Source organism: Boleophthalmus pectinirostris, unplaced genomic scaffold (assembly GCF_026225935.1).
Source record: "Boleophthalmus pectinirostris isolate CB_2022bp ecotype Guang Dong unplaced genomic scaffold, ASM2622593v1 HiC_scaffold_7, whole genome shotgun sequence".
In the NCBI taxonomy this organism is placed as follows: domain Eukaryota; kingdom Metazoa; phylum Chordata; class Actinopteri; order Gobiiformes; family Gobiidae; genus Boleophthalmus; species Boleophthalmus pectinirostris.
Window position 1 is genome coordinate 11,854,400 of NW_026571473.1, and position 23,949 is coordinate 11,878,348.

The 23,949-nt window shown below is 37.4% G+C and overlaps 1 protein-coding gene across 1 annotated transcript in view; it reads left to right on the top strand.

The window, feature by feature from the left end:
- Window positions 1–23,949, top strand: part of syde2 (synapse defective 1, Rho GTPase, homolog 2 (C. elegans)) — a 69,421-nt gene that overhangs the window by 28,559 nt on the left and 16,913 nt on the right. The window contains exons 4-5 of the mRNA XM_020938080.2: window positions 5,289–6,412; window positions 15,050–15,176. Coding sequence (XP_020793739.2) covers window positions 5,289–6,412; window positions 15,050–15,176 — 1,251 coding nt within the window. The remainder of the gene's footprint in view (window positions 1–5,288; window positions 6,413–15,049; window positions 15,177–23,949) is intronic.

Below are 23,949 nucleotides of genomic sequence, written 5' to 3' on the forward strand. Positions count from 1 at the left end.
TCTGTGGAGAGGCAACCCCGCTCACCGTCAGAATGTCTGTTTCTTTTATTTTTGAGCTATAAAACCACTTGCAATTGATAAAATGTAAGGTAGATCCTGTTTAATGTCATATTGTGGAACATTCAAGGCAGAGGAATGACATATCCATAAAAACAAGCAGGTGATGCATCCTCTACCAGAAAATTTACACAATGTGCCTTTAACAAAATAGAGGTGTTGTTATCTACTATTACTAGTCTAATCATAAATATTGCTTGCCTGTGATCCAGAATACACACTTCTTCAATACTTTATGAAAATGTGAGTCTGGTCATTGGTAAATCTCCCAGTTTTCACATGGGTGGTGGATTAAATTAGCCAATCAGGGACACACATGGTCTGTCAGTATCGTAAAAAATAAAATAAAAAACATCAAAAAACAATCACAAGGGATTGAAAAATATTAGGGCTGGGTATCATTAAGGAGTTGCCGATACGATACATACCTCGATACACAGGCCACGATACGATAAATATTGCAATACAGCGTACTTTCGATTCGATATGATATATTTCAAATCGAATCGATACGGTTCAATAAAAAATAAAGGCTAAATCGTGGCTGTGATACTAAAAGGCTTTGTTAAATTACTTCTTGTGCAAAGTTCATATGAAACACAAACATTTTAATCCTCAAAACAGTAAATATGTCAAATGTGCCGCATAAATGAGTTTCCTTTCCTTTCCACGCAACAAAACTGTAGCACTGTAACAAAATAATTTAGTAAAACACAGCTAAAAACACTCTTGGTGAAATATCGATACAGTAGCCCACAATATCGATACTGTATCATCACATTAAACGATACGATATATCAATATTCCGATATTTTTGCACACCCCTAAAAAATATTGTGAATTTCTGCAGAATCAATGAGCCAAGCACTGAACTCTGTTAATCTGAGGTGAGATCAGTTTGATGTTATTTGACCAGACTGATATCAATATGTATAAAAACTACTGCATAATTTAGACACATTTTGGACCATGTTAAAGTTATGGTTGCCTAGAAGCAGTTACAGAATTACCTCTACGTATGCCATATCTACTGCCCATGTCCAAGTAGGACGTAAAATAAACTTTTATGTTAAATATTATGTTAACTATATTTAAGTGAGACGAGTAGTCTAAAATGTCACTTTAAAATTGCTACTTGCTGTTATTACATTTGTCAGAGTCAGATCTTCCCTGGGGTGAGTTGACATTGGCCTGATAAACAGGACAGCCGCCAGACAGCAGGCGAAGTGTTTGGGGCTTACATTCTTCTTAAGGCTCAATTATGTAAGAAAAGACAGACAGACTGATTATAATGTAGATTAGGCAGGGCAGTTGTTTTTGAAATTCATATATTACTTAATAGCTTTACTGCTGTGTTGGGAAAGATGTAGCCACAAAGTTTGATTTGAAGCTGCACGTGGCCATATATCAAGAGAGCCATGACAGGGTAACTAGGTCTGATTTGTTGTTATAAGAAATATTTGTATAAGTTCGCAGAGGTCATGTTAGTTCTAAAGAAGACATATTATGTTTTTCTGGTATTCAGTTATTATATATGAGACATTTTCACATTTAATTACTTTTAAAAGACAATCTTGATCTAAAATGAATTAAAGACACTAACAGATCTATTGACTTGCTTTTCAACACTGCGGTGCTGATGATAGCAGATACTGGAATTAAAAAAAGAATTGTTTCAAAATGACGATGATGTTTTTGGACCCTGTGTGTATCACTGTTTGAAAAAATATAGCAGTGGGTGTGCATACATAACTGGAATTTTTAGAGCAATGGTGCCTCAAACATGCATGAATCACTCAAAATACAACTTCAATTTAGCATATGTTTACATTATTCAAATAAAATTGTGAGCCATACTTGGACAGCCATCTGGGAATCAAAACCTTGGCACTATACAAAGAACATTTTTGCCATATACACATTTATGTAACTCACTTTACATCATGTTGAGTAAGCAGGAGTGTTGAAGGCAGCTTTGTAATTCATGTTTGACTTTTGAAAACTCTGTTCCAGCCCTGAGCGGGCCCTGTGTTTACCTGACCCCTCCTCTCTCGCATTTTTGGTGAATTTGCACCTCTTCTGGCCTCCGCCCTGCTTTAGCTTCTTAGAGCCCTCTGTGTCTATTATGGGCAGGAAGCCGTGACAGGGCAGTCCACTCAGCAGCTAAAGCAAGCACCTAAACAAGTTTGGTGTGGAATGCACGAGAACAGCCAGGCCCATTTGTACATTCACCATCCAGACTTGAGGAGTGGGACAAGGGGATGCTTTGTCCCCCATCTGTTGGCTGCTCCCTGGTCTGCTGCTGGCCCCCGTCTTACCCCTCTCTCCATCCTGTTGAGCCTCTTCTGACTCCCTTCATTCAATACAGGCTCTTTCCTCAGAATAGCTCAGCAGGTCTCCGCTGGAAATAGTCCTGGGGATGTTGGCAGGGTCAAGCGCTGGCGATCTCCTCACTTTGTATCTCTCTTTGTGCTCAGTCTCTGTTAAAGTCTCTATCTCAAGAAATAATTAGCTGCCTCTTTAGAACATCTTTATTAAATAGGCCTGTCATGGGAACACAATTTGATGTACAATATATTGATGAAGATATTATAAATGATAACCAATAATGCCATTATGCCACTGACACAATAGCCTAAAAGCAGGACCCCCTTCCCCACCAAAAAAAACCCCAAAACAAAGCAAAAAAAAAAAAAAAAAAAAATTACAGGATTGTTATTGAATCATGTAATGAGTCATAGAAGTTATTTATACTTTCAAATTAGAAAAATGACAAAACTGTTCCTCACTAGTACAAAGGAAGTGCCAGTAAGAAAAGCTAATTGTCCCATATATCAAGTATTAAACAGTAAATCAATAATAATAATAATTATTATTATTATGACTAATTATCTAATATTATGGTGAGCTGTGTAATGTTTCTGATGGAGCCACTTGTTTATCATTGCTTTGCCTGGAATGTTCTGCAGTATTGCATTGAACGTATCTATCTACATGGAGATAAGTCGATAAGTTACAGATCTGTGGAAGGGCAACCCTGAAGAATGCATGTTTTGCCAAAGTTAATTTTAGTGACAAAACAAAAAAGCTGAATCAATGCAAAATAGTAGTTTAGTGCCATACTGTGGAACATTTCAAGTTAAACATCTCATCATTTAGTCTTAACAAATTTGCACTGTCCAAACTCGCTTTCATCTGATTGCATAATATTTAATTACAATTAGTCATGCTTGAGGTAAAGTAGGACAGATTAAGTAATGTCTAAATCTCCTAGAATTGGGCTAAAAATATATTTGGGAATTTGTATGACGGCACACTATTGTTTCCACACAATAGCTGACAGATTAGATTAGCAAAAATACTGGATGAATTATGTCAACAAATTGCTTATTTCCAAAAAATTTTAGAGTTGAATTTTCAGACGTTTTTCAGAAGTCTACAATTACATTAAATAAATTATAATATATTTTAGACATGAAAATTATAGTTTCAGGCAGGAATATTTGAAAATTCCAGTGTGCAGACATGATTTGAGGTTACAAATTCCCACCTGGTCTCCTCCAAAGGCTTATTTTGTGGACTTGAATAATGGCTGTGTAACTCTAGCTTAGCCCTGTAGCAGTTTGTGTCTCTAGTCAGACATTCTCCTGCTTAGAAACTACTGTTTTTCCTGGAGCCAGTGCTAATGACATTCCACTTCTATTTCCCTGGTGTTAGCTCAAACTCAGCCCACTCTTAAGATGCATGCAAACTCTTTGGGTGCTATTGGGTTTAAGTAGGCCTGCCACGATAATGATTATTATTTTGACTTATTTTATTATATATTATTATATCGAATATATGTAGTAGTGGAAAAAGTTCTCAAATTTGTTACTTAAGTAAAAGTGCAAATACTGGAGCAAAAAGACTAAAAATTAGAAGTATTAGATCTTATACGGCTTCAGTTCTCAATTTTGTTCAGTAGAAACAACTGGATTAGTCATTTTTTTCTAGCTGTTTTTATTTGTATATTTTTGTTTGCTTTAACTACAAATGTGTTTAAAAAATAAACCCTCAGCCTTTTCAGCAGGTCTCAATCACTCATAAAGAATACTTTTACTTCTCTTCCTGTTCAAAAATGTAGTGAAGTAGAAATTATAGATACCTACTCTCAAATGTACTGAAGTAAAAGTAAAAGTATCCACTTTAAAATGTACTTCTGTAAAGTATGGATACCTAAAATTTTTACTTAAGTACCGTACTTTTACTACTAAGATTTGGGGTATTTTAGTTGTAATACAAGATTTGAGCTGTAGAATAATTAACCTCTATGGCTAATTATTCGTTCATTCTGTAATTTATTTGTTGCAGCTCAGGCCTTTTAAATGATACTGTAAATTTAAACTGCTTTACTGGGATTATCCTGCATCATTGTCACTGTGTCAGTGTCATAAAGTACTTTAAATTTTATCGTTCATCGTATTTCTCGGTAGCACTATATGGTGCTTAAAAATCCGTTATCGTGACAGGCCTAGATTTAAGCCATCTCCCCTTTTCTTTTGATCTTAATTAGCCAAAACTTTGTCTAGGTTTACATATAGGCTCCCATGTGTTATAGCGCAGTGGTGTTTATATGAAGTCTGTCTGAATGTATCTGAGTGGATTACTATGTTCTTGTAAAGCTAATGACTTGATAGGCTGCTTTGGAGGTGTAGTGCCCTTTCTAGTGTAAACCGTGACTCTGGCAGACTTGGCTGCTCCAGTGTTTAGGTTTTCTCCTCCCTGTCTGTCTGCGCTGGGCAGATAAACAGATTAAAAAGTAATTTATCCTCACAAAATCTACATTTGCCATCAGGTCAAGGGGTGAGGTTGTTTTTCATCTGTTTTTACTCAATTAGGCTACAAATTAAATTTTTGGTACTTTACAAATCATTTTTCTTGAACAGCCCCATTTTATGCTATTGCTGGTCTATGTTATAATGTTGTTTCATCATCATAAACATTGTGTTGAATTTTTGTCACTGATTTTGGAGCTTTGGCACTGTATGTAGAGTAATAATAAAGCAGCATTGCTCAAACATGTGTTAACAAACCAAACACAATGAATATAAGATGGGTCAGTTTATTTACTAATTAGGTAATGCAATAACATCTCAATGGCAACAAGCAGGGCTACAGTTTACTTAGATTCTTGAAACAATTGCACTCTTGTATAGCAGTTTAATTCAATGCATATTTTTTTATTGTTCCAGATGGCCCTGAAATCCCCAGCATCTCTATCGGCTTCTCTCCACCTTCAAGCCCTAACCCCACCAAGAAGAGCAGCGCCATCAACTGGTCTTTCCCTGATAAGATCAAGTCCCCTCGCACCGTCAGGAAAATCTCCATGAAAATGAAGAAGCTACCAGAACTTAGCCGCAAACTTAGCGTAAAGGGCCCAAGTAGTAGCAGCAGCAATAACAGCAGCAATGGAAACAACCAATCAGAGCCTAGATCCAGCTCACCTAAAAATAATGGGACCGAAGCTGTCTCCCAAACATCTGGTCCACCACGATTATCTGCCCCCGGGGGTGGGCAGGCCAGTCGAAATGTCATCTCACGCTATCATCTAGACAGCAGTGTTTCAACGCAAGGTAGTTTTAGTAAGAAGAAAAGTAGCGGCAGTTCAAAATCAGCTAGTAAAGGAGGATATCTAAGCGATGGGGATTCACCGGAGTTGGTAGCCAAATCTGGAAAGCACGGTTCTTCAGAAAACAAAGCGGTGAAAAACAAGGAGACTGATGGACGATTAAATAATATGGACTTGGATATAGACGCTTTCCGACATTATAGCTTCACTGAGCAGCCCAAGTGCAGCCAATACATCTCTGGACTTATGAATTTGCATTTTTATGGCGCAGAGGACTTGAAACCGCCGAGAATTGACTCTCGAGATGTTTATTGCGCCATTCAAGTGGACTCGGTTAATAAAGCACGAACTGCCCTCCTCACATGTCGCACTACCTTCTTAGACATGGACCATACTTTTAATATTGAACTAGAAAATGCCCAGCACTTAAAACTGGTAGTGTTCAGTTGGGAACCCACGCCGAAAAAGAATAAAGTCTGCTGCCATGGTACGGTGGTTCTTCCTACGCTTTTCAGGGTTACTCGAACGCACCAGTTGGCAGTCAAACTTGAGCCACGTGGGTTGATCTATGTGAAGCTGAGTTTGATGGAGCAGTGGCAGAATTCGCTAGACGGTCCGGATGGAGATAGAGAGCCCGTGGTGTTTGGAGTGGAGGCCTGGCGCGTGGTGGAGAGGGAGAACACAGGACTTATGGTGCCACTGCTCATCAGCAAGTGCATCAATGAGATCGAGAAGAGAGGATGCCAGGTGAGTGCATGTCCAAATTCAATCGATTGTTTTTTGTACAGTGTGTCATTCTTTAAGTCTTACAAACAAATACAACTACATGACACATTTGGAAGTATGATATATTGCTATAGAAAAGAGCATGCAGGATAAGTATGGCAAAACTTTATCTTCTTTTAAGGCATTGCAAAAAAAAAAAAAAAAACATAAAAAAAAACAAACATTTCCTTTCTATGATGACAGGCCTAATTACATATATTGTATTGCAGCCAAAATCAATATGTGCTTACTTATGTGTAGTACAAATGAAGACATCCCAATCTCCGGTATTTTAATTCAGACAACTGTGACACCATGACACACTTGTTATTCTGTGAGGAGTGAATGAAGTGCACTATAATCCCACCCTGAGAGCCTCTTTTCTTTCTGTGTGGATGTCGTGAGACTGGCTCTGCCCTGCAGTCAGCTCTGACACTGGATGAGTGGCAGCTAAAGGATAGAAGAGATGTAGTGCACTTTGTGATGTCACTGAGGCTCAACTGTCCCGGGGCAAGTGGCTCTTTATCCAGAGGAGAAAGACTCTGAGTTAATAGACTGCTGTGGCTCTGTAGTGCTGTCTGGTCATGTGACCACTCCAGTGCTGTCCACTGTTGTCCAGACATCCACATTTCTTGAGTTCTTTGAAGCCAGACACAGACAGAGGAGCAGCCGCTGCCTAATTGGAGCTGAGACAGTGGCAGTAAAAGTGTCTGGCCACAGTCCTGACTGATCACTCTGGGGGGCCATGCCAGGGCCCGAGAGCGCCTGGAGCCAACGGGCAAATATTAGCCTCTCCAGGTTAACACCGGGGCTTCATTAAACAGCTCGGATTCTGGTGTAATTCACTATGAGAATTACACAAATCCACAGATGACAGTTTGAGGAGTTTATTGTATCTAGACACATTTTGAACTTAAGTTTAGTATGGCTTGAGTAAACTAAACCCAAGACATGACGAACTCTGTTAAATTAGTAACATATGGTAGAACATGCTTGTACAACAGTATTTTACAAATCCATGGCTTAACACACAGTCTTAACACTTTGACTTTACTTTGAATGTGCCTGCTCTTTAAGTATATAGTCAATTTTCTCACCAGTACAATTCAATACATTGATCTTGACATTTCTCCTCAGATGTGATGTTTAGTCTAGAGGATACAGCATACCTAACTCTCTAAACCAATCAATATCTTTTTATCTTTTTTTACTCAGTGACTCACATGTCTGTTTTCTCTTGTCTCTCTTGTAGACACAACTATTCTGGTGTGCACACTCCATCTCTCCTCTGTTTGTATCTTCTTTCATTACAAACATGTAAAATCAGCTCCGTGCACAGGGTTAGACTTTGGAGAGGGATGACACCAAATCCTTCAGGCAGTAAACAGCCCACAGGTCGTGTCATTAAAGTGTGTGTAGCAGTGTATGTTACAAATAATGATTTAAGTCTTTGATGGGAGCCTGTCCTGGGGGCTTCTCTAGGCTTTTGAATGCTGCCTGTGTGAGTGGGTGTTTTGTGAAGAACATTATGTCTAAGTCTTTAAAATTATGTGTCATGGCCAAATAGTAGTAAGTTACCATTTTGCACAGACGACAGACAAAATTTTAAAATTTGCATTTGAGATAGCATTAATTCCTACGTTCTGCTGTCTAAAATACAACCTACATGAATGAAAATGTGTGGTATATAAAATTTTAAAGGTGCACTATGTAATTTTATGGCTGGATATGACATTGCGCTGCCTGGAATGTTCCACAGTATGACATTAAACCGCTCTACCTTACATTCATGAAAATACAGGTGGTTTTTGTACCTCAAAAATACATAGAAAAACAAGCATTCTGAATGTGAGCGGGGTTGCCTCTCCACAGATCTGACCTGTAACTTGGTCTGGTTTGGTCTCTGTGAAGATAGAAAGGTTTAATACTGACAAGGCACTAACATCTTCACAGAGAAAAGCATTTGACAGAGCCTCCACCAGAAAATTTACACATTGCACCTTTAATGTTTTTTTATTTGTGGAATTGCACCTCTAAAATTTCAGCTGAATATATGAGGGGAAATGAGAGTACTATCATCTCAAGAGGATCAAAGGATAGGCAAAAAGACAATGGAATAGATTATGGTATTATTTATTTTAGTACAGTATTTTGTGACAAATCTTGAAACTAAATGTTACAAACAAGCCCCCTTTGAGTCGTGCTAATTGCGCTTCCTCTGTCAGTGCTTACAGACAAAACATACTTGATTAGAAAATAAAACAGGCAAAACAGAAACCAATCAATCTCTATGCATCGTCCATTTAGTTAGATCTGTTTTTTTTCCTTTATTTAAACAGGAGCTCCCATTGAGATTCAGAATATCTTTTTCGAGAGATATCTGGCCAAGGTAGCAGCCAAATTAATCGATACAAAACGTAAAATCAGAAAATACTACATTATAAACATACATTACAGACATTGCATCGCTCAAGAAAAACATACACTTGTCTCGGTAGCTACTCATCTAATAGAAAAATGATAAAAAGATCTTTACTAAACAGTGTTTGTTGCTGCAAGTCAGCGCTGATAAAACTGATAGCATATGTGTTGATATCTTCTCGGCCCCTTATTTCAAACCAAAGTCAAAATTGCAGGAAGTAACTTTGTCTGTTTGTCATCACTCCTCATTTGGTCAAGTATTTTTTCAATTCCTGTTATTTATGCCTCTTTGATGTTTCTATAAACTGTTTTAAGCTGATCCCACATGAAACGCACAAACCCCTGATCCTTTCAGTGCTGCCGGAGTTACCAAGCCCCCACATTCCCAATCCTACCCAGTCGGAACTCATTTTGTTTGGCTGTTACTGTCACTTCACTAAAGCTGTAGCCGACTGAAGAAATTCTTGACTGACTAAAGGCTAGGCCTGTCACGATAACACATTTTGAATATATTGCTACAGAGATATACCGTGATAAACAATAAGATTATGATAATAGTTAGGTTACCAAGCTTACCCTTTATATTTTTGTATTTTTACAGCACAGTATTTTTACGGCAGCTGTGGTTGTTTTAAAGGGTCCATATTATGCTATTCTCTGATGTTATAATTAGGGATGTAACAATAACCAAAATATTGTGGTATCGTATGGTTAAAATTCTCACAATAATATCGTGGACCATCACAATATATTGAATTACAAGTCTCTTTGCTTAAATTAAGAGTTATGGTGCAGCAATAGCAAAAGTAACAGAGGAAACTACATAGACCATGATCCTTTGCTCCATTTCAGTGTAGACTACATGAAGAAATAACAGTTCTAAGCACTTTTAAGTCTTAGTTCTTGGGATTAAGTCTTGTCAAGTCATTTTAACAGTTTTGTTGGCCTCCACAAAATATCGCAATAAATATCAAATATCATACTGTGAGATGTATATTGTGAAAATATCGTACCAAGAGATTTAGATATTGTTACATGCCTAATCGTGAGCCTCCCCACCATATCGTAACCTTTTCCATGATATCGCAAAAAATACCGTACTGTGAGGTTCATACCGTGACGATATTGTATCGTGAGACTTGGATATCGTTTCACCTCTAGTTATAATTTAGTTTCCTCATCAAAAATATACCTGGACTTGTGTTTTGTTTAATTCACCCATGTTTAACACACAAATCCTGTATATTTAGGCTGAGTTTTTCTCTCAAACAGAAAACACTCTGTTCCACCTTGTGATGTCATGTGGTAATACAGGTACAGGAATTACTCCACTTTGTTTTTAAATTCCGTACACATTCACTAGAATAATTTGGAATATTTCTGTTCTGGAATTGTCAATCTTCACTGAAGGTAAAAGGAGCTGTTAACTTGAAAAGTACCACTACATGACATCACAAGGTGGAACAGAGCATTTTAAGATTTGGAGATGTAAATTTAATAATAAAGGGTTATTCAAACGTGTGAATGAAACAAAACACAACTCCAGATATGTTTTTGATGAGGTAACAACATTATAACATGGCTTAATCTCACAAGAGTTAATTTTGTGTAATATAAGACCTTTAAATGTGCTTTATAAATAAACCTGACTTAGATTGACTATTGCATAAATAAAATTATTAGTCGAATAATGCACATTTCTATCCACTATGAAACCATCAACCGATTAACTGACTAAACTAAGTGACCAAACACCTCTCTCCACATATTAGCCTGGCTGGTTGCTACGTGCAGTGTTGCCCGGGCAGCCGCAGTCCATAAGCGCGAGCCCCCTCTTTGCCAACAGCTGGTCCCCGCCTGCATTGGGAGTCGTCTTTTTTGTGAATGGACTTGTTGTTCATTGTGCCCAGTGACTTGTGTTTACTATTGCACGAAGCTAAATCCAGGGCTAATCTGAGCTGCCCTTTCTCCCTGTCGTGTGAGCTTCAGGAAACACTGGTCAACTTTGTGCCTCTTTGGGGACTTGATTATAGCTCTGATACTTTATGTGAATTCAGGCCGCGTAATATAAAGGAGATCGCAATAATGAGCATAGCAAGCAACTAAACACTTCACAATAATATAAAGGTACTCTTTCTGAAAGGAATGTACTTAAAATATCTCAAAAAGCCACGTTTTGCCCATGATTCTCCTAATTAGGCCTAGTGTTGGTGTTGCTTTTGTTTTGGTTTTTTATTTTGACACAGTGTGACTATTAAATTAAGGCATTTATTTTAATGTAAAGTTTCAGTAAGGGACTTTTCTGGTGGGAGGCTCCATGGAGATTATAGCTTTGCCTAGAATTTTTTACAATATAGTTTTATTCAAAAAATATCTTAAAAAAACTTACTTACTGTGATCAGGTTTGCCTCTCTACAGATCTGGCTTGTAATGTGGCATCACTCGCTTGTCTCCATTGGTTTAAAGTTTAGTGCCATACTGCGGAACATTCTGGGCAAAGCAATGACATAAAGCAGGTGGTTCAAAAGTTAAAATGCACCTATCTCTAATATCTTTTCTATGTTGTTATGCTTGTTTCTATGCTGCCGAACGCTGAATTTCCTTCTTGATCGATAAAGTATCTATCAATCTAACTCTAATGGTCAATATCGATAATATTCTTTTGTAATAGTAAACATAGTTATCACATTTTTTCGTGCAGCTCTAATGTGCATGCACGCAGACCCCGCATTCACAGCCCACTGACTTAACGCGTTACCGGGGCAACCACACCACTTGGACTGCAATGCCACATACCAGACAGACACATGTAGGAGAAATTATGGTATGTCTACTGCTCCAAAGCCAAGACTAATTCCAATGTAACAAGGCAAGAGAGAGTGGGTGCTGAGTTTCAACTATCAAATGTCCCTCTTCACTTTATTAACTTTTCCACATTTTTGCTTTCCTTCAGGTCATTGCCTTGTTAGACTGCTATGGTAATGTTGTTGTAGTCTATTTAAAGACTTGGGTTATCCCTAATTTTGACCTCAAATAATACACTTGGTTTAGATCTGGTTGTACTTGTTAAATTAAAAACTGGGGGTGTAACAATAATTGAAATATTGTGATATCGTATCCTCAAAGTTCTCACAATAATATCGGGGACTATCACAATATATTGAATTACAAGTCTCTTTGCTTAAATTAAGAGTTATGGTGCAGCAATAGTCAGAGGGAACTACATAGACCATGGTCCTTTGCTCCATTTCAGTGTAGACTACAAGAAAAAAATAACACTTCTAAGCACTTTTAAGTCTTAGTTCTTTGGATTAAGTCTTGTCAAGGAATTCTAAGCGGAATGAGTAGCATATTAACAGTTTGTTAGCCTCCATAAAATATCGCAATAAATATCGTACCGTGAGATGTATATCGTGAAAATATTGGACCAAGAGATTTGGATATTGTTACATCCCTAATCGTGAGCCTCCCCACCATATCTTGAGCTTTCACATGATATCGCAATAAATATCGTACCGTGAGGATCATCATACCATGATGATATCGTATCGTGAGACTTGGATATCCTTACACCCCATTAAACACCCTATATTATGCAAAATTTACTTGTGAGATTTAAGCCATGTTAGAATGCTGTTACCTCCTCGAAAACATACCTGGTTTTTGTGTTTTGTTTTATTTACACGTTTGAGTAATTCTTAGTTATTAGTTTTTTATGTCTCCAAAGCTCAAAATCCTCCGTTCCACTTGTGATGTAATGAAGCGATAGTTTTCAAGTTAACAGCTACGTTTTACCTTTATTTCAGTAGAAACTGTCAGTTCTGTTTCTAAAATTATCCAAATGATTTTAGTGAAGGTTGATGGAGTTTTTAGTGACAGTAGAACGAAGGCTTTGTGTCTTAAACATGTGCGAATGAAACAAAACACAACTCCAGGTATGTTTTTAATGTGGAAACTACATTAAACATAGGTCAGAAAATAGTGTAATACAGGACCTATAAACCTTTTCTTTGGTGGTACTAGGCGTGAAAGATTTGACTGCTCTAAGATACACATTAGGGTCTGGTTGGAGAACATTATGCTCACAGTTTCCATTTTAAACGCTGGGCTGTCTATTTAGGTCTTAAGTAGAAGCCTGTTTATCCGTGCAGTCCTGTGAATGTGACACTTTTATCAGGGAGCTGAGTGTACTTGGGCATAACACAGACACTGTTTAACCAGTTTGAAGGGGAGCATTCATGATTTAAATAAATACACTGACGTTTGTTCCTAATTAAGAGCAGTTGGTGTTTGCTTGCACCATTGGTAGATAAGCAGCCTGGTACATTTTGATATACTTACTAAATATAGCTAATCAAGAATCCTTCAGCAGTGTGTGAGGAAGGCTGGAAATAGCTAACACATGTAAAGGAGGTAAACAAAGCCAAAGGCAGTCAAAAATAATTGATACTTAAAGCCTATATTATGTAAGATGGACTCAAAGCTATGTTAGAATGATTTTACCTCATCAAAACCATACCTGGAGTTGTGTTTGTTTCATTCACATATGATTGAGTACTATTTTATTATTAGTCTGTGTTTACATCTCCAAAGCTCAAAATGGTCTGTTCCACCTTGTGATGTCATGTACTTTTCATGTTTTCAAGTTAACACCTACTGTTTACTTTTAGTTCAGTAGAGATGGGCAATTCCAGGATTGAAATCATCCAAATGATGATAGTGAAGGTGTGTGGAGCTTAAAAACACAGTGGAGGACTTCTTGTATTACACATGGCATCACAAGATGGAATAGAGTGTTTTCTGTTTCAGAGAACTCAGCCAAAATATGCAGGGTTTTTGTGTTGAAAATGTGTGAATGAAACAAAACACAATTCCAGCTTTGTTTTTGTTGAAGAAACAACATTATTACAAATTTAACCCTCACCAAAAATCGTATTGCTTTGTGTGGAATATTCCATAGTGTGGCATAAAATCTATCCATCCTGCCTTAATTCCATAACTGATATTAGGTATTTTTGTTGCTAAAACAATAATTAACAAAAAAACATCTCCACATATCTGACCTGTAACCTGGCCCCATGGATATACGCAAGCTTAATGCCCTACTGTGAAACATTTTAGGCTATTCAATAACAACTGTGTGGAAACAAGCTGGTAGCTGACTACACAAGAAAAGTTACAAGGCTTCTTCTTCTTCTGAGGCTACACTGTAAATTTCTCTTGTTACATTGATTCTGTCTTACCATAATTTGTATATTTTACTGAAAGCAAAACAAACCATCGAGCACCACTGTAAGAAATATTTTCAGTGGTTTTATGTCATTGTTTCATTTTTCCTCCTTGGACCTTGAAAGAACAGGCTGTTTTATATTAGTTCACAATGAAACTTATTCTCTAACAGGGCTGCACAATATGAGAAAAAGATGTGATAGCAAATTTTGTATTGCAACTAATCATAACGATATTACTGTGATATATTATAATAGCCTACTTTTTGGCACAAAAAAGTTCAGTTAAATTAAAACAAAAATGTGCATGCATTCATTTACATGTCAAACTAAACTAATACCAATCCAAGTAAGGAAAATCATGAATAAAATCTGCCTTTTTGTGCATTTTACTTAAAGGTACACTATATAACTTTTCCAGCATCCATATATGATAAACTTGCTTATTGTGCAATTTTATTTTATTTTTTACAGTAAAATAATACCTTGAAAAATATGCACTCTACTGTAAGCGGGCCCTACCTCTCCACAAACCAGACCTGTAAATTGGCCTGGTGCTTGTCACCATGGAAATAGATATGTTTAATATCATACTGTGAAAAAGTTGCACAGTGTACTTTAAAAAAAAATGTAAAAACAACAACTCTATTTTCTGTAAAATGTATAACTTTGTGTTGTTATATATATATTGTGCAGCCCTCTCTAAATAGTATTCTTATTTGGACTTCTCTCCTGTGGCATTAAACGTCTTTATACTGAGTAGTTTACAGACACGGTTTAAGGCTCTGTCTGTTCCTTGAAAGCTCTTTGGCGTCATTCCAGCGCATTGTTTGAGTGCTGGAGTTGAACTTGATCAATGGAGCTGTAAAAATGTCTGCCGCTCTGTCAACTGTTTAACTCTTCGTGTCCTGGTGTTTATTTGACCTACTTGTGTCTCGGAGTGTCCCTTATGTGTGTGTGTGATGTGCAGGTGGTGGGCCTTTACCGTCTGTGTGGCTCTGCAGCTGTGAAGAAGGAGCTCCGTGAGGCCTTCGAGAGAGACAGCCATGGAGTGGAGCTCTGTGAAAACACCTATCCAGACATCAATGTTATCACAGGTAAGGAAGACAATAGAAGAAACATCTACTTTAACATTCTTTACTAGTCATGTTTCAACTTCCTATTCTATACAACAGTTTGTGGACTTTGCTCATTTGCTTAAGATATAAAATGTATAAAATGTTAATCGCTATGGCAACTGTCTCAAACATTAGGAACAAAAACAATAATGCAATCTCACATTCAACAAGCCCCAATATGTTTGAGAGAGAGAATTAAGCCTAAGCCTTACAGTATTCTGCTTCCACTCCTTATTTACATACTTACTTAGATGAACAATCACCTTTTTTTTAAGTTTTCTCAAATAAAATATATTCACAAAAATGTATAAAATACATACTATGTAAATCAAATTTTCTGATACCTGTTTAAATTAACATGAACCAAATATAAAATCTGTTTATGTTCAATCAATCAATCAAACTTTATTTAAAAAGTGCTTTTCATACAAAAACGTAACACAAATTGCTTTACAGTGATTAAAAACAATCCCACATTTCCATCCACCCACCCACTTACCCAACCCCCACACCTGCCCGACTCCACACAACCAAACAACCCAGACACGCACACCCACTGGCACACACACGCACACACGCCCTAAAATGGTAAAATACATAAAATCACCTATAGTAAAATGTAAGGCTGAATACAGGCGAACCAGTTACCGAACCGAGCATGTTACCATGTGTCAAGGAACCAGAAATCCAACCTCAGAGTAGTTTTGTCACAATACCAAGTAACTCCATTTCAATATTTCAACACAATCAGTTACCATGATTTTTAGACAATTTTAACACACATTTATAGTAGTTTCATTAATTTTATGTGGTCTTATAGTAGTTCTCATATAGAACAACACTATTATAAAACTGTATCAATAGTATTTAGTTTTGATACTAGGTTTACCATCAATTACTATCTGGATATAAATTTTCTTAGGCATATCCATTCTACATCAACGTGAATAAGATTTAACTAGAAAAGGGCCGTCTGTTGATTTTTCAGTACACAAACTTAAGAGGTTCAGTCATTGCTATAGAATTGCATAAGTTAGCTGCAGTCAGAAATGCTCAGCAGAACATTTCATAATCAAAGTTGATCAGGGGAGCCTTTATTAGCAGAGGGCACTGTATAAGGCACCAAGCAGCTCTGGTCTTATGATACTGGTGCTGCCTGGTATAGACCTTACTTTATATTACATAAGCAGTAAGCACAGAGGATTAACTTTTCTACAGAACAGTATGTCATTTAATTTCATCTGATTTGCACAGTTTATAAAGAGCAAGCCATGAAATGGCAGTTGAGTTATGTCACAAGTTGCTGGCTGAGTTCATGATCGTGCCAATTGATTTCATGGTAGAAACTTGACTCCAAATATACTAGTAGCACATGACAACCATGTTATTAGAGGTCCCATATTCCATTATTTTTTCATTCACTGTAAAACCTTTTATGGAATTGCAAAGGTAACAGATATCTAGTGAGTTACAGTTTGACAAAATTAAGCACATCAGCTTCAGTGCAAGTACAACTTTGTGTACCAGTAGCTAATGTTAGTTGATCTATTACCAGAAACAAAACCTTGTTACCTCTAAGATTGTAAACTGTTTTCAGATCTTAAAGCAGCACTGTCTATCACATGCTCATCTCCATGGAGATGTTATTGCTTTGCCTGGAACAGTATGACAATAAACTAGCATTTTCTAAAGTACAAATATACCAAGAAGAAACATATATTCTTAAGATACATTGTGCAACTTTTCTTGTGGAGGGTCTGTCACCTGTTTGTCTCCATGGAGATGTTATTGCTTTTCCTGGAATGTTCCATGGTATGACATTAAACATGTCTATCTAACATTTATTCATTACGGGTGTTTATATTGCTCAAAAATATAATAATTCTCTCTGTGAATGAGGTCGCCTCTCCACAGATCTGACCTTTAGTTTGGCCTACTTGTCTCCAGTGACTGTAGACTATTCCAGACAAAGCAATACCATGGCAACAAGTAAATGGCAGACACCTCCAGCTATAAAGTCACAAAGTGCACATTTAACTTTCTAAACATTCTTCCCAAGAGCAATTCAAGTGTGCAGCCCACTCCGGCGAATCTATAAGCAAACAGAGATTAAGTATTGATCCGGGCCCAGTGAATGCAACACTGTCTGCTCTAGTAAAACGTGCCTGGGCTGGTGTGTCCTGTGCAGATAGGTCAGCACATGTGCAGCCCTGTGGAACCATGCAGTAAAACATACAACAGCCAACATATCCTCAGTCAACATACCATCTCCATCAGCAGGGAGCAGAGCCCGAGGGTAGCTCGTGCCATACATTCACTCCATTCTTTCAGTCTTTCAGTTCAGACATGTTTTTGCTTAAGTTTCACGTTTGCGAAAGGATTATATTGTATCCAATTTCCTGAATGCGGCGCGATGCAGAGATTAAAGTCCCCATACCATGCTTTTGTCTGCTGTAATGTTGTTTCCTCATCAGAAACACACCCGGAGTTGTGTTTTGTTTCATTCACGCATATTTAACACACAAATCCTGCGTATTTAGGCTGAGTTCTTCTATTAAATTGAAAACACTCTGTTCCACCTTGTGCTGTCATGTGGTAGTACAGGAAGTGCTCCACTGTGTTTTTAAAGTGCATACACTTTCACTAGAATCAGTTGGATGATTTCAGCCCTGGACTTGCCAAGTAGGAACTACCGCTTCATGACATCATAAGATGGAACAGAGCATTTTGAGCTGTGGAGATGTAGACAGACTAATAATAAAAAATGACTCAAACATTTGTGAATGAAACAAAACACAACTTGGGGGATGTTTTTTAGCATTATAGCATGTCTTAAAGCTCACAAGAATCCATTTTGTGTAATATAGGGCCTATATTGTATCCAATTTCCTGAATGTGACGCAATGTAAAGATTAAGTGATATGTTTTGCAAAAGCGCTGACGTAAAAAAAAGCAGGCTAATTGAAATGCTTGTCACATGCTGTTAACTTCCAAGCTTCCCTGTACAGTAAATTAAAATGGAAGTGGTGAGTTACAGCTAACCTTATGCACTATACAAATGGCTGTGTCACTACTGCATTGAGTAATCAGTCCAACCAAGCGGCAAATAGAGGGGGCGGGTTTGTGTTGTCTAAAAACTACTTGATCATGATTTTTTCTCTCGGCTCTCCCACCGAAAAGAGGAAGACGACAGAAACCCCTGGGCATTGTACGAAGCTGCTGTTGATTTTGGGAAGAGGCCCTACATAGACCTAGTCCGACCATGCCTGCTTTGATCGGCAAAGAACACAGTTAACAGTTGAGCGGTTGCGAAAAAAAGGACCAGTTCCAATGCGGATTGTTGGTTTTTGCTTTGCTGCCTGAATTTGCTCTGCCAGAGGAAAGGGGGAAGGGAGGAAGAGGAGAGGTTTTACTGTTTGAGCAAAATGTGTCCATATGGGATTTAGCCATGAAATTGTTGGAAAATTTCTCATTTATGGGGAAAAGATTTGACCCAATAGTGATGGAACCCTTAGTGCGAGTTCAAATTCTGTTCATTATTTTTCATAAGATCTGCTTCAATAGCTTGTGTAAAATATTAAATCAATAATGTTTTAGTTATTCATCGCAAAACCTTTTTTTAGAATTGCATACTTACTATAACATTTGGAAAGACTGGAGGAAAGAGAGTTATAGTTTGACAAAAGAGTCATATCAGCTCGAGTGCACTTGAAACTTTGTGTACAAATACCCAGTGTTAGTTGATTTATTACCAGAGAGCAGAATCTTGACATGCACTTGTAAGACTCTAAACAACACAAAGGGCCTATTTTACACTATTTTCTATGTCATAATGCTGTTTCCTCAGCACAAACATACCTGGAATTGTGTTTTGTTTCATTCACACGCATTTAACACACAAACTCTGCATATTTAGGCTGAGCTGAACTGCCTGCTTGAACCAAATGTGTCCATATGGAATTTAGCTATGAAATTGCTGGAAAATTTCTCATTTATGGGAAGAAGTCTGACCCACTCCCTTTAGTGCAACTTAAATGGAAAATATAATGTAAGTTTGAGTTTGATCGACTTTCCCACTGTAAGTTGAAAATGCGAGGCCCTCTCCTTTCAGAACTAATAAGTGAACAGGGGACTGATGAGCTGAGGGCAGTGGAGTGTCACACGTCTAATTTAAAAGCGGATGTAGTGAAAGGGATTATGGCAAGGTCAAAGTTCAATCTAAAGCTTGCAAAACACGCTGGATGCGTCTCTCTTCATTGTTTCAAATGGCAAACTGCTTTGTTTTAAGTCAGAACGGACAGAAATGAAAGAAAGTTGAACAAAGCAACCCACCCACTGTGAAAAATCAAGACAAACATCGTTATCTTGAGCTGCTTTAGAGAAGTTGCTGTTTTTGATGGTATCTGGCTTTTTGACTATACAGAGGCATGGTCAAGTTAACCCAAGACACACAGTCAAAAGTGAAAGGTCCTGTATTACACAAAATGGATTCTTGTGAGCTTTAAGTCATGTTATAATGTTATCTCATCAAAAACATACCCAGAGTTGTGATTTGTGTCATTCCCACATGTTTGAGTATGTGAGTCTACATCTCCAAAGCTCAAAATGCTATATTCCACGTTGTGACGTCATATAGTGGTAATTTTCAAGTTAACAGCTGCATTTTGCCTTAAGTTCAGTAGAGACTGGAAAGTGAAGGTGTTTAAAAACTCCACACGCCTTCCTGAACCCTTCCTGTTGTACCATATTACACCACAAGGTCGATCAGAATCTTTTCTGTTTGAGAGAAGAACGCAGCCTCAATATGTAGGATTTGTGTGTTAAACATGTGAATGAAACAAAACACAACTATGTATGTTTGTGATGAGGAAACAACATTATAACTTAGATTAGAAAATAGTGTAATACAGGCCCTTTAATACTTATATTATTAAATCTGTCTGGTAGTCTACTTTAAAATGATACTATACTAGCAAGTTTTGAATTACCTTGACACACTTTTGGAAGAAATTATTACTTTCAAATTGTAATCTAAAAGCGTAAAAGTGTACCCCTTCCAAAAATAGTAAGTTACAATACCAGTGGTTGTAGTAGTAATATTTAAAGCAATTGAGTAAACAGTGGTAATTTATAGTTGGCTGTATAATTGTTGTTTTTTGTATCAGAAGTTGTAGTAATTGAAGTGTACAGAATAATAAGCAATAGGAGTGGTTGTATGATAACATAAGAGAACCTGTAGTTATCCCAAATTGTGAAATTTTAGTGTTGCAACGCCACTGTACAAGAACACCCATAGAATAAAAAGTATCAGTACAACAGTTAGAAGTTTGTTGAGTAAAGAGTAATATTGGTATAATTTAAAGTGGCTGTACCCAATTTTTGTCTATTTAGTTGAGCAAAACAATGCCTCTTACAGACATTTTAGTTTCAAAATGAGCAGTGTGATTCGATGGCTAAATTGGCCTGTCGATATATGCTCCCTTTAGTCGGAGCCTTATTTGAGCAAAATACAACTGTTGAAATGAACTACCTACGCATATTCATACAAATGAGTTGACATTTTTCATAACTAAGGTATAAAGTCTGATCACAGTGTGCAAACAGCATAACACCCGCTGTCTCTAAGCCAAAGAAATGTTGTAGAACTGGGGAGGTTAGCTTTATTGGATCTATAAAACTGTACGCAGAAAAACGTAAAGTAGCTTATTTCGACCGGGCAGCCCATTTCGACAGAACACCGGCATCTAATTATAAAGCATTTTATTGTCTGAGATCCAGGAAGTGCGCTGTTAGCGTTATAGTGACAGCAAAACGCTCTGTCCTCTGAAAGTTGTGCATAACTCATCATAATGACTAATTATGATGCTCAGAATACATTCAGAAAGTACATTTGGTGGAAAACATTTAGACCACTGTAAACTGTTAAAGATCCTATATTAAGCAAAATTGACTCTTGTCTTTTAAGTAAAGTTATAAAGCTGTTATCTCCTCAAAAACATACCTGGAGTTGTGTTATTGAGCTATTTTGGAGTAATCCTTTATTAGTCTGTCTATATCTCCATAGCTCAAAATGCTCTGTTCCACCTTGTGATTTATTTTGTTCAGTAGAAATTAGGAGTTCTAGGGCTGAACTCACCCAAACAAAATTCTAGTAAAGGTGTGTGTTTTCTGTCTGAGAGAAGAACTTATGCAGTTTTTGTGTGTTAAACATGTGTGAATGAAACAAAACACAACTCCAGGTAAGCTTGTGATGAGGAAATAACATTATAACAGATCATAAAATAGCCTAATATGGGCTCTTTAAAATGAATTAATTCTGTTTTTCACGTTTTTAAGACTGTAAAAATCTTGTACAGCACCTTTGAGAATACGGGAACATTTGGTGACATTAAAACTACCAGTCCAAGAGTGAGCATAGTTTTCCACTTCCACTTCCCTCTCACTACAGTATTTATTGATCCTGGTTCGCTCCTTTATTGGTTTTGCCTGGTTTGACTTTTCCAGAGCTGGCTAACTTGCCTCTGCCCCCCCCCACTACGCTCACCACACTCAGCTCCTCCAGTGAAGACATGGAAAGTCATTAACAAGTGCCCCCTTTGTTGCCGAACAAACACAGATGGTATTTGGCTCACGCATGGGGGATTAGCTGAACCCTGCCCAGGCCAGAGACACACAGAGAGACCAGTGCTCCGGATGCCCTGGCGTAGGCGTCTGGGTTGAAAGGTGTTTGTTGATGTATTTCTGAACACGCTCAGGGTTTGAGGTCCCGGTTGGGTATGAGGGATGGTAGGATTTGCTGACTTTACAGTTTATGATTTTTAATGTGGGATTAGATAACATAAAAAGAATAGTGCACATTTAAAAGTAACAATATCTGCAAGTTCTGACCTAAAGGTGCATTGTGTAACATTTTGATGGAGGGTCTGCCACCTGATTGTCTCCATGGTGATGTTATCGTTTTGTTTGGAATGTCCCGGTATGGCATTAAACGTATCCATCTTGCATTTACTCAATAACATGTGTTGTTATTGACCTAAAAACTTGCATTCTTACTGTGAGTGGGCTCGCCTCTCCACAAATCTGACATGTAACTTGGCCCCGTGGTGTCACCTGCTGTCTCCATAAATAAGTGTAATGCCATACTGTGGAACATTCCAGGTAACAACTCCATGACAGAAGTTAGTGACAGAAACCTCCACCAGAAAAGTTACTTAGTGCACCTTAAGTGAGAGTAAATCAGAAACAAGGTTCTTCTCACCTGAATATCAACAAAAATATGGATGAAATAATATTGTGCAACTTGAAAATTATTTTAAGATGACAAAAAGAAAACATTTGAAATTGCAGTTTTGCCACTACTAAGTATCGTATCTATTGAAATTATGAGGCAAACATATTTAAAGATACACTTGAATCACTTGCTTTCAGACATTTTTAGAACTTTTTCCCTTCAAATTATGTATTTTGTTTTCAGTTGTTAATAGCTATGGCAACAGTCTTTGAACATTCAGGAACACATGGACATTTTGATTTATCCTCACACTGGCTTAATTGTTTGTTAATAAAATATTTAGTTGTGAATTCAAATGTAATACACACTGATTAGGCCTATGTAAATGTGTGAATGAGAGTGAGTAGACTGTAATTTCTTATGATAACAATTTCACCATAATTAATTCATGACATGTTTAGTTTTGACATCCCTAAAATCTGTTAGGGCGTGGAGCGGCACAGTTGGGTCCACAGTCTCCAGCGCTTACAGAGGGGAGGGGTGTAACAGGGAGGGGAAGTGTGGGTGAGTGGGATGGGACAGGGAGGGGCCGGAGCCACGAACAGACCCCCGTTTGTTCTCCAGGCGAGGCAGGACCGCGGCGTGCACAAGAGGACTGACCCTCAGCTTTGTTTGAACAAGAGGTCAGAGGGGAGAGCTGTGCCCCAGTGCATTGTGTGCCTTGTAGTGTTTGGTGGCACATTTGAAACTGTCAGGTGAATAAGGGAAAATGTTTACATCCAAATAGTTTGTAAGTGTAATTGGGTATTGTTCATTGTTATGTGACCAATAGAAACAAATGAATAAGTAAGTAACTTCAGAATTATTTTAAGTATACTGCAATTTATACATTTTTGACATTAGCAACATCAGCATCCATACAACTAGGGACCTTTTTACATTTTTAGGACTTGCAATGATTGTGTTGCCAATAGAAGTTTAGGTACTGTATATTGTAAAGCAATAATTTCAACATCTGCATGCTTTCTCTTGTATGTAATGATATGTATTGTTAAACCTTGTCTTATTAAAATAAATGTTTAATAATAGTTTTGCTTAAGCATTGAATTCAGAACAAGCTAAATATAAAATAATAACAAAATTTGAAATAAATAATGTCTCTGAAGCCAGTGAGCCAACTCTAATATATATTTGATGTGATCTCACAGGCCAAATACAATTATATTTCGGGCCAAATTTGGCCCCTGGGCCTGAGTTTGACATGTCTGTTGTAAAGCCTTGTTTAGACCAACTTTTTACCTGGTTTAGACCAACTTTTTACCTGGTTTATATTTTTTTGCAGTGTCTATAATTATTAGTTTATTTGGCCAGGATAGTGCATTTTAATGAACATACATGATACATTGTTTAAACACTCCAGATTGTTGCCATGGGATCATTTTCATTCATTGTCCTAAATTCACTCACACAAAGACACTCTTATTCAGTCATACACCTGTTTACCTCAACACTAGAGGCAAG